The 12,020-nt window shown below is 40.4% G+C and overlaps 1 protein-coding gene across 1 annotated transcript; it reads right to left on the reverse strand.

Annotated features, from left to right (window-relative positions):
• Positions 1–1,227: 1,227 nt before the first annotated feature.
• Positions 1,228–11,511, reverse strand: cysltr1 (cysteinyl leukotriene receptor 1; the record flags this gene model as incomplete). The annotated part of the gene is made up of 2 exons (XM_083890819.1): positions 1,228–2,201; positions 11,319–11,511. 2 exons carry the CDS (start codon positions 11,509–11,511, stop codon positions 1,228–1,230), a joined length of 1,167 nt encoding a protein of 388 aa, XP_083746945.1.
• Between the last annotated feature and the right edge of the window lie 509 nt (positions 11,512–12,020).

Genomic DNA, 12,020 nt, shown 5'->3' on the forward strand with positions numbered 1-12,020 from the left:
GTGTCATGGTTTGGTTTGTCTGTCATGTTTTGATTATGGTTTTGTGGTTTTCTCCTCCATGTTTCATGTCTTGTCTTCCTGTTTTATTTTGTGATCACTCACCCCTGTCTCTGTTCCAGGTTCCTGTTCGCCCCACCCCCTTCTCGTCTGTGTCCACCTGCTTCCTGATTGTTCCTGCGCACCTGCATGCACTTGTCCACGAATCAGCCCTGCTCTTAAACCCCCTCTGTGTCTTGTCTCACGGTCCAGCGCTTAATTACCACGTTCCTTGTCATAGTTTTTGTCTTCCCGTGTTTCGACCATTGCCTGCCTGTTTTGTCCAACCTTGTCTTCTGCCTAGCGGTTCTGATACCTCTGACTGTTTGGACTGAACTCCCGTGTTTTTTGACCTGGACATACATTCTGACATTTAGAGGAAATGATCACATCATATATGAGTGGACACCAGTTTGACTGACATCTGTTATTGACCAATAAGTGCCTGGTCGCAAAAAGCCACGTGAGCAACATGGTGCCGGTCAACTCGTGAATCTTGAGTCTTTGGAACAAGAGTTCAGATTTGTATGGGTATTTTTATCGAGACAATGATAAAATTCAAGAGAGGTTTGACAAATTTGTTGCTACTCTGGAAAATATTCACCACTTTTCACTCAACACTTTCCTCTCCTGTCACACACCTGAAGAAGTTACTTGCATTGCGGATTTCACATTTTGGCACAATGCAGATGTTAAATTTGATTTAAAACAATGTCTCTCTTCAATTCAATTCAATTTTATTTGTATAGCACCAAATCACAACATACATTATCTCAAGGCACTGTACACAGCAAGGCAGAAACCTTTACAGCATTTTAGAGAGCAGAAAAACCCAGTGAGCAAGCACTGTAGGCATCTGTCTCTGACAGAACCACACAACTTCTTGCGCTCGTGCTGTCCTCTCAATAAAGCAAATTCAAAATCTCTTCCTCCTCAAAGCAACTACAACAAAGCCATGCATTATCAAAATGTACAAAAGTAGCACAGATCGAAATACATATAAACAATGTGAGAGTACTGATGAAAATGTTACAATGCAACCTGACAAATCAAAGAAGCAGCTGGAGGTGAGTGGTTACACAGACACGACACGACACAAAAATCTGTGCAGGAACACACGCTGAAAATCTTGTCACAATAACAATTATTGAGTATAAATCAAATTGGATGCACCCAGCTCACCTGGTTCTTCTATGTTTTTGCACCACCCCTGTTTGTCATTGCAAATCGAATTGAGGACAAGCGGCGACGGAAAGCCTCTCCAGAGAAAAAATAAAGCATTGGGTCAAAGCACGAGTTGGCAGCAGCCAGACTCAGTGTCACCACCACAGACTTCTGCATTGCAACTTTCTCTCGGCAGTTGGTGTCATTCCGAGTCATGAAGTTCAGGTGGACAGTTCGCTGCACATGGTAAGGTGTGAAGCAGATGAGGAAGGTCAGCAAGACAATGACAATCATTCGGATGGCTTTGGTGCCTGTGTCCCGTTGTTGTCTAGAAGCATTATTGCGAGTGACTAGGGCATGGACGATGCCAGCGTAGCAGAGCAGGATTACAAGGAATGGCAGACCAAAGCCCATAGTCATAGAAACGTTGTTCATTATGCGTAGTTTCTGCCAATCGGCTTTCGGTTCAAAGCACTTGGTTTTATTTGTGGCGGGGTCAACATGCTCGCCAGCTATGAGGAAGGGAATTGACGAAATACAGATCAACAACCAAATGAGAATGCACACCAGTCGGGCGCGGTTCTCTGTCATCAGCCGCAGGTTCTGCACAGGGAAGACGATGGCCAAGAAACGTGTGATAGACATGGCAGCCATGAAGTAAATACTGCAGTAGAGGTTTACATAGAGGCTGTAGGAACTGATGCGACAGAGGAAATCCCCTTGGTCCCACTGGCCATTTTTGACATAGTAGATAATTCGCATTGGCAGTGTCAAAACAAAGAGCAGGTCAGACACAGCCAGGTTTATCATGTAGACATGAAAGGGAGAGCTCTTCTGGCTTGTTTTAATCATCACTGCCAGGGCAAAGCCGTTCCCAACCAGGCCGAACACAGTGATGAGGCTGTAGGAGGTGGAGTACACCTGGTTACGGAACTCATCGATGGGCGGACAGTCTGATGTCAGATTTAGATGCTCCATGTCTGACTTCACACCCGCAGCTTCTAAGAGAGACAGACGAGGTAGGACACAACACAGAGCATGGCAGAGTGAGGAATGTGGTGTGGCAGATTGTTTCAGAGATAGGCGTTCTGTTCTGCTGAGACTTCAGAGGAAATTGATCAATTGATAAACATTTTAGAGCCTTTTCTCTTTTCTTTTCTCACAGGTAAATGCAAAAAAACAACAGATGCAACTCCAATGCTGTCAAACTGATTATTTGTTTAGGCCATAAACATTAAAATAACTCTCATATCAGTTGAAAATTGTCACATCTTTGTTAGATATGTTTTGGTTTCTAAATAATTTAAAATGCTTCCATTTAAATCAGAATGATCTGCACTTTACTTTCTCTTTTGAGTGAAACCCAGTATATATAAGCTGACTGTGTCTCATTCAAATGTTTACTTAAGAGAATGTTTACACTTGTCATACGCTGTGTTACACATACTTGACATGACAATTTTAATTTCCTGATGGGGAAGTACAGAGTGTACTTCCCCATCAGGAAATTAAAATGATATGTAACACTTAACACTTGTAAAACTTTTATTTAATTGAAGGAAATGTAAATAAATGTTTTTACTTACCACTGATGTCAGAACGGTGCTACGGTTCTACTCTGCTCCTCTTTCTACTACTCAGCTCCTCTTTCCTGTCTGCAGCAGTAGTGGGAGGACACTGCTGTAGTTGGGTTCTTCTTCATAACCCTGGAAGCATTTCAGAGAAGGACGGTTAAGTACAAAACCACACACATTAATAAACATGAAGTGTGGATACACCCCCATTTCAATCTAACCCAATTTATTTATAAAGCTCATGCATTAGTGACTAAAGTCCTGTACTGTTATAAAGTAAACATTGACACACACTTAAAAACATTTACATAAAAGGGAAAAAGAAAAAAAAAAACACTTACACATTAGTTATTTACATATTTAATATGTACACACTATATATATATATATATATATATATATATATATACATATATATATATATATATTATTGTTATTATTATTATTACTTCTAATTATTAACTCGACTATATCAGCCCATCAGTTCCACACATCAGCTTGTGTCAACCGGTCAACAATCTTGCACTGCACTGCACACAGGAAGTACAGATGGATGCAACAGCAACATTGCGCAAGCAAAGCGAGACGACTGCAAACAGGTCGTGGTATGACTGAAAACCCAAAGAAGCACCCGTGAAAGTTCTCAGAGGTGAATTCCACTGCTCAAAAACCCGGTCGTGTCACAGTTTGACGCTCCTGTGTTAATGCTGTATACTCTCTCTCTCTTACACACACATGATAGCACTGCCTGACATAGTCTGTTTATATTGTTTCTATTCATGAAGAACAAACATAAACAGCAACCAAGAATCCCCAAAGGTTATACACTGCAGCTTCAACACTAGTTTTCTAGATGTACAATGGTAGAAATGTATCAGAGTAATATCAAAACAACTGAATTATTAATAAAAGAAGACGTTAAAGCAATAAAGGTGGTAACCCCATTACACTTTTTAATTTTTGTTAGTTAGCATGTGCACATTTTGCTAATTGCTTACCTTTGTTAATTTAAAGTTTAAAAATTGACTTACATTAAATCGCTTTAATTATTGCTGAAGCATCGCCTTGTCTTTGCTGCTGAGGGCGTCTGGTATAAGTCATCTGAAGGGAGTAATGAAGCTAAATTCAGGGAAGGGAGTGCAGTTTATCACCTCCCTGCCTTATTTGTTGATTAATAATGAAAATTTATCAAAATATTTGCGGTAAATAAAATCCTTGCTTTCAAAATCCACCAGGAGAGAACCTCATTATCTCAGTGGTCCCTCACAAACAAATCTAAATGTCACCATGCAGCACAGCCACTAAAAGATCTACACTTCGTGACATTGTGATTTTGATAACTTGTACATTGCACTTATGAGTAGCACTTTATAGTTTGGCAGATTAGAAGCACTACTTACATCTAGCTCTTGTTTGTATCCAAATGATAAAATGCACTCATTGTAAGTCGTTTTGGATACAAGTGTCTGCTAAATGAACTGTAATGTCTACAATGATATAACGATAAGGGTTTCCCAGCAGAAAAAAAGTTTGTGTTTTTGAAACTGTATTATGGTAATGAAAGGATGTGGTGCCATCATTAGCATCAGCAGTAAGGACCACACCATTTCCTACAATAACAATCATGTCTTTATGAAAAAGCAGTGCAGTATGTACGTGCCTGTTTTTGTGTATTTTATTGATTATTTAAATTAAAAGTAGTTATGCAGTAACAGACAGAAATATGTTATTTGCATTTATAGAGAGATGATAAATGAGCTTAAATCTGTAAAATGGGGGCACATTTGTGACAGATCTTAGGTTTCATTAAGAAACTTGTGTATTTTTTTATTATGGTATTGTGAGGTCCACAACTATATTCATCAATCCCCACCATGGATTAAACAGGGTTTTAAAAGAACAAGATAACAATAAAGTGCATTAGAAATTCCAAACGAATTATATTGCTGCGATATCATGACAACACAATGCTGACTAAGCCTATTAGCTCCACACAAATGTATTCAGATCACCTGTTGCCCAAATACAACCTCTCACTGCTCTCAGAAAGAGATTTTATTTTAACGTCAATACAGGCGGAGACGAGGAACGGAAGGTCTGCAAACAGGTTAACTGAAAAACACACACAAACAATCTCAAACTCTTAGTCGTTTAATGGATTGATGGGCCCCATGCTGCTTGTGTAATCACACAAATTCTCCTTCAGTCAGGTCTGATAGTTTTGCTTGGCAGGGCCTGTTTTCAGTTGAAGGACGCAGCGTACAAAAATGATGTTACATTGTTACAAAGAGCAAACAGAGGCAGATAAATCCACCAAAATCCACCAAAAGTGACACACTTACACCAAAGCCCGTAAAATGTTTTAAGATGACCAGCCTCATGGAATTAATACATTCAACAAATCAAACCAACTTCAAATTTTAATTGATAAAAAGTTCAAAACAGAGACAGTTATCAACATTGAAAAAAACTCTTTGGAACTGATGAAGACTCATTTCAGAGCTAACAACGACCGGTGTGCGTCACAACAGATGCATGTTGCAAATGTGTCATGACAGGCAAAAATATAAATAATGATGAATACATCAAGAAAAATGAAAATGAACAATGTAACCTAAGAAAAAGATGCATAGGTCAATCATCACAATCCCTCCCGACCTATGATTCATATTCACATCATTTCCTTTGTATGTTGCTAATAAATGTGGTTTACAGTTCGTAAATGGAGTGTATAATGTGGTGGAAATGGAAAAAAGTCCTTCCCACAGATGAAAGCCCTGTGTGGTGGGGAGGGCAGGATAATTCATCTGGAACTCATTTAGTGGTTACACACTGGAGTGGTGTGTATTAACACTACAGAGTCACAGTCTTTTAGCTTGAGAGTGCACTGACAGGAATAATAGCATGAGCAAAAGGCTTCAGTCATGATTTTAATGCTTTTGAGGGATTATGATGAAAGTGCATTTATAGTTTCTGGGTAAATTCAAAGTAGCAACATGGAGCCGCAATACTTTAGTTTCTCACAAGCAAAAACACAGAGTTCATTTATGCAGCTTTCTTTGAGAAACATAATAGTTATTGATTGTACAGTGTTGGTGGAGTTTCACTAATAGAGAAGATTATAGAAGATCAAATATGGGAATTGCATTTATCAAGTTAATCAAGGGGTCATTAAGGAGTTTACTGGAGGAGGCCATTACAGAGAGAGATCGTCATTATTGCTTGATTCTTCAGAAACAAGAATCAATCTTCTACTTTATTTGTTCAGGAAGTCACATTGAAATTAGAAACTATTTTGCATCCATATCAGGGGTGTCCAAACTTTTTGCAAAGAGGGCCAGATTTGGTTAGGTGAAAACGTGTGGGGGCGGACCATTCAGCCTGACATTCTTTGAACCAATAACATTAAATACAAATGATCTATTTTAAGACATTTTTATTGCAAATGATCATTCATTTTTTTTCATTTTCAAGTTTTTACCTAAATCACTCTGCCTTTCGTATTTGAAAACCACATAAAATGAAGAAAAAGTCTGTCTGGAAAGAATCACTTTAGCGAATATTAAATATATCGAAGTTCATTTGAAACATTCCATATTATTCACTATTAAATGCTCACTGTAAACTTCTAAATTCAAGCTCACCTCAGAGGACTAAACAAATCATGTCTGTACTAATGTGAAGGGTGATACTGAGATCTTGACTGCAGTATGTAGTCCAGTTCTGGCTCAAAATAGTGTTTTTTAATGCACAAGACGTCACTTAGGGAGCTTTCACAGTTCGATTGCTTTGGTCCGCCCAAGTCAGAAAAATGTTACAATGTAACAAACAAACACTAAATAGATCGTGAAGACCATCGGCACCGGAACCAGACTAACCCTGGATTTCCACTGGACGCGTTAAAGCCGCGGAACGTCAGCGGCGCGGTCGCCGTTGCAAATCGCTTCCATTCTAATCAATGAGATTAGAATGCGCTTGCGGCACGTCTCAGCAGTGTCCCAGAAGCGGCTCGCCGCGCCGCAGCGCTAACGATAGGTAGCAGTTCTATTTTTGCCGTTGCCGCTGCTGAACCTCGTAAATTTCAACAGAGCAGATCGCACCAGACAGGAAGTGCGACACAGACTCAAAGTAAAACATTTCCGCCCCCCTTTCAAAATAAAACAGAATACGCAGGTCTTATAGCCTGTCACAACTTCACATCAACATTACGTCGTGGCCGGTGCTGCCATGTAAACAGTCAATTAATCAGAGCGTCTCGGGGAGTCATAATGTACGACGAGAGACTGATTGTTGAAGTGGAGAAACATTAAATCCTCTATGACACCAGATCAACAGTTCTTCCACGTCGGAGAATGAAAAGAAGCTGTGTTGTTGTTGTCGTTTCCTTAATACACACAGTCTATCTCGGGATCTCGCACACTCACGTCCGTTCAAGTTTATCGCGCGACCTTCCGTGAATAACGCTGGCTCCCAAGACACCGCGCCGATGCTATAACGTGTCCGGTGGGGATTGACGCTGGGCAGAGGACAGCGCAAAACCGTGCCGCTGACATTCGGAATTTGGGGTAATCCCGTATCTCATCTCATATCCATAATGCATTAAACTTTACCGTTTTGTTGCTTTCACAACAGAGGAACTACCAAAGTAGAGCAGATAAAATCCCGAAACTGACGGATGGATGGTTGAACAACAGTGCTGTGTTTACTGACTGTGGTTAACACGTGGTTAGAGGTTGGCAGCTAATAACCAGGTGACAATTACTAAACAAGCTTTTTAGTAATAAACTATTTCCTCAAGTTAAACATGACTTGTCCCCAAGCAAAAGGGGGCACTTTGAATTGCATCATAGCACAATAAAATGAAAGAACAGCAATTATAGATTATAGACACAAAGAAATAAAAAAACAGGCTTAACAGCCCCGCCTCGCTGAGAGGTAGCAGCTATAAAAACACCTAAAAAACCCTCCTAAAATACAATGGCGTAGACATGGCAGCAAATAACAACATTATATAAAATTCACAAAGCCTTACTGTGTTCACAATCAAGTACAACAACATAATATATCTTGAAGTTCAGAAGTTATCAATATAGATTAAAGGTTATATAGGTACAGTATTGTTGTTGTTGTATAGTGTTGTGTGCACAGTACTCAGTTGATATAGTATTCCTGCTACTATAACTTTAAACTTGTGTACACTGATGGTTACTGGTATGTCAGGAACTGACAAAGAGAAAAGAGCATACATGTACCTTCTTTACCAGGAGACATTGTTAGTATGGGCAACTGCTGCAGAAGCTCTCATTAGAGTCACCTTCGATGGTGCTGACAAACCACCTGTGTTGTCGTTTAGGCTGTGTGACAGTTTGTTAACTTTTGTTTAAACACGCTCTGCATATTTGACTTGCTGTTCCTCAGAACCACAGAACAGAAGCATTTGTCTGTCCATGGAAGTGAGAACTGTTTCCCATGTCCTCAAACAACACACATCAGTTATCTCTGTGATTAGTTTCATCATTGGAGGTCGTAAAAGTGTAAAAAGCATGTTACCTTAAATCAACAGCCAGGACAAAGTTGACAGAGCAGTGGAGGAAAACAAACAGCTTACTAAGAACTTGGTTAACTCTTGTGGTTTCCTGGTGACATTGCATTACCAAGCATTGAGAGTCTGTGAACTGATGTTAAGATATTGTTTTAGACATGCAGGATGTTTCAGAACAGTGGTATTATTGACGCTTCATAGGCTCAGTTTGTTCTGTTGTGTTTCTTAAAATGGAGGTCAGAGCTTGTTTAGATCACCTTCCACGATCCAACAGCATGGACGAAACCAACATGGTTGAGTGCTTGCAAATAAACAAACACACAGATATATGATATATATATATAACAGGAAGAAAAGGGAAATGGGAGTGATGAAGTTACCAAGGGAGTACATCTCATAGAAGCTTCCTGTTATTGTCCTGTAAGTGCATGCAATTTATATGAGAGCTTTTATTTTATTAAAAAATATTGATTCCTTTTTTTTGCAGAAGTACAATACTAATGGTTAAGTTGTGGGTTCAGATAAAGGGCCACCAGAAATGGGCCAGAAATGGGACACCCCTTAAATGCAGATACGTCTTCAGACTGTGGGGGGCAGAATAACGCGAAAGCTGAAGAGAAAAAGAACACATTTACGTCACGATTATTTATTTATTATTTTATTTCAGTCAAAGTTATTAGGTTGTTAGGTTGTCATCTTATTAGTTAGTTATAAGATGATACTCATACAAATACCACAACCACGGACATATTCAGCTGACAGTTACCACACACCACGGCTTATTGAAGGGTAAACGATAGCAAACGATCGCGTGTGCGCACCAGCCAGCTATTGACAAAGATCGTAAAATAAAAACAAATGTTACGCAACAATGACGTTAGTAATCCATAATATGGGCCTAAACTAAGATAATACAATGGTTTTCATAAGAAAATACTCCATTTGTATCGCACTCGCTTCGCTGCTTTCGACGCCATCTTTCTTATGTGAAAACACGCAATGAATTCTGGGTAGCCCTTGATCCCAAGGGTGGTCCTGGAAAATCTCAATATTGAGGATGATACAGCCCTTAAACTTGACCCTTAACTTCATTTTTCTGAGTATCGGGACAGCACTTGCACTAGCGGCAGCGCGCATTTTTGAGATTGAGGGTTAAGATTGAGGGTTAAGCAAGGAATTGGAATTCACCCTTAATCTGAATCTTTCAACTATTGTATGAAATTTGTAAGTATTATTTTTATGTTTGGTTGTATGAGTGTTCTTTGTTCTTTGTTCTTTGTTCTTTGTTCTTTATTCTTTATTCATTCGTTCATTCATACATTCCTTCATTCATCTTCTACCACTTTATCCTCCACATGAGGGTTGAGGGGCCCTGGTGCCATTCCCAGTTGACATGGGGCAAAAGGCAGGGTCACAACCTGGACAAGTTGCCAGTCCATCACAGGGACACATAGAGACAAACAACCATCCACTCTCACACAATTTATGGTGTTTAATCCCCTACTCTGCATGTTTTTGGACTGTGGGAGGAAACTAGAGAATCCAGAGAAAAATCCATGTACACACTAGGGATGTGGTACAGTTTCTCCACGGTTCGGTATGTATCACAGTTTTTGGGCCACGGTATCGGTACGGTTTCGATATCTTAATATAAAACAGCTCAGACTAGCAAAGGCAATATTACATTGTAAACATAATTGAAAGCACAGATATAATCAAACCACAAACTTCATTTAAACAATAGTGCACTATCAGATCAAATGAAACAGCAAACATGAAACCAAAAAAATAAATAAAGTTTAGTGCTATCCAACAAAAATAAACACAATCACAGAAACTACAACTACAAATACACCATGCTGCTCCAAGTGAAAGAGACGGGTGATGCTTGCTCTGGGTGGCGCTGTAGAGTGAGTCTGTCCAATATCCAATTTCAAACCAACTTCATTGCGCTGCATAACAGATGCTCGCACACAACAGCAAGAAAAAGAGATTATATATTATTTAAAAATGGATGGTAGCTAGATGCTCAACAACATGAAGTTGTTTCAGTTTCTGATGTAATAGGTCAACAGGCTGAAAGTGAACATATTGTCAACTAGTGTAAAGGATCCAGACCAAATAAAATCACTAAAATTGATTCACTGCTAGTGCTTGTATACAGGGACAAGGACAGTCATGAAATTAAATGGCGTTGTTGAGCTATAATTAACTAAACTGTTCATGGAAATGTACAGGCAGTCGTGAAGATTAGCAGTAGCAAGGTGACAAAATAATCACACAAAAAACAACTTATTGGAGATCAATATGATGGTTGTTTGTGTGATTTTCCTGCCACCATTACACCGGACAATCAGTTTAACATCATCATATTGCACCAAACCATGTGCAGGCAAGATGGGTCTTGGTGGAACTAGATTGTATGGCAACTCGGGCAAAAATGATCTTCAAGCCCAAGAAATCAAGATGTCTGGTGATTCAAAAGGGCAAAACTACTGAGAGGTTTAAGCTGCTTGTTTAAGGGGAAGTGATCCCGAACATCCAGGGGAACCCTATTAAATGCCTTGGGATATGGTATGATGATTCCCTGTCAGACAAAAACAGCATCTCCAGCACCGAAAAACAATTTGAAGAATGGTTGAACAGAATTGACTAGTCTGGCCTGCCTGGGAAATATAAGTGCTGGGTCTACCATAATGGCCTTCTCCAAAGACTTACGTGGCTTCTCACCATCTACGAAGTTCCGATAACATCAGTTGAAGGAATGGAGAGGAAGTTCAACAAGCAGATGAAGATGGTTGGGAATACCCCCAAGCTTTACATCAGTGGGGCTCTACATAAGGTCGGGTCAGCTTCAGTCCTCCGTTGTGGAGAAGTTTTAAAGTTGCCAAATGCAGACTTTCCCTCACATATACTGTAGGAACTCCGATGACCAACTTACCAGGGAAGCAGGAATAAGAACTAGTTCTGGTAGAAAGTGGGCCGCCAGCACTGCAGTTAACCAGGCAGAATCCTCTCTGAGTACCAGACATCATCGGAAACCCACTTCCAGCAGTGGTCAAAGTCCACTCCCAGGGAAAAGAGGACCTTGATCCAGGAGGACGTCTGAAGCCTCAGGAGGAAGAAGAGCTGGACAAGGTGGAACCTTCCCAAAAGGACACGTGGAGTGGAGTGAGATGTGGTGGCTGGAGCCATTACGTATCTTCTTTATGCTCCGAGCAGTGTATGACACCCTACCGACCCCAGTCATCTTGCACAGGTGGGTCAGGCTGGGTGGCTGTAAAGGAGCCATGGAGGTAAAGGAACCATGCCGCACATCCTATTAGGGAGCAAAACAGCATTGACGCAGGGGTGGTATAGGTGGCGCCATGACAAGGTGTTGGCACAGCTCACAGATTTCCTGGAGCAAGAGAGGAGAAAGAAACGTCCAGCCAAAACAAAACCACTGTTGAGTACCATCACCTTTGTAAGAGAGGGTCAGAGACTAGGCATCCAAGGCCAAGCCAAGCAGAATCTCCTGCAGTCAGCCCAGGGATGGGAGTTGGAGGTCGACTTGGGGAGGAAACTCCACTTCCCAGAGGCGGTACTGTCCACAATTCTGAAACCAGATGTTATCATGTGGTCTCCAGAGGGTAAAAAAATCATCCTGGTGGAACTAACTGTCCCGTGGGAAGAGAACTGTGTGGAGGCAGCTGAGAGGAAGA

Source organism: Microchirus variegatus (assembly GCF_963457635.1).
Source record: "Microchirus variegatus genome assembly, chromosome: 6".
NCBI classification, from domain to species: domain Eukaryota; kingdom Metazoa; phylum Chordata; class Actinopteri; order Pleuronectiformes; family Soleidae; genus Microchirus; species Microchirus variegatus.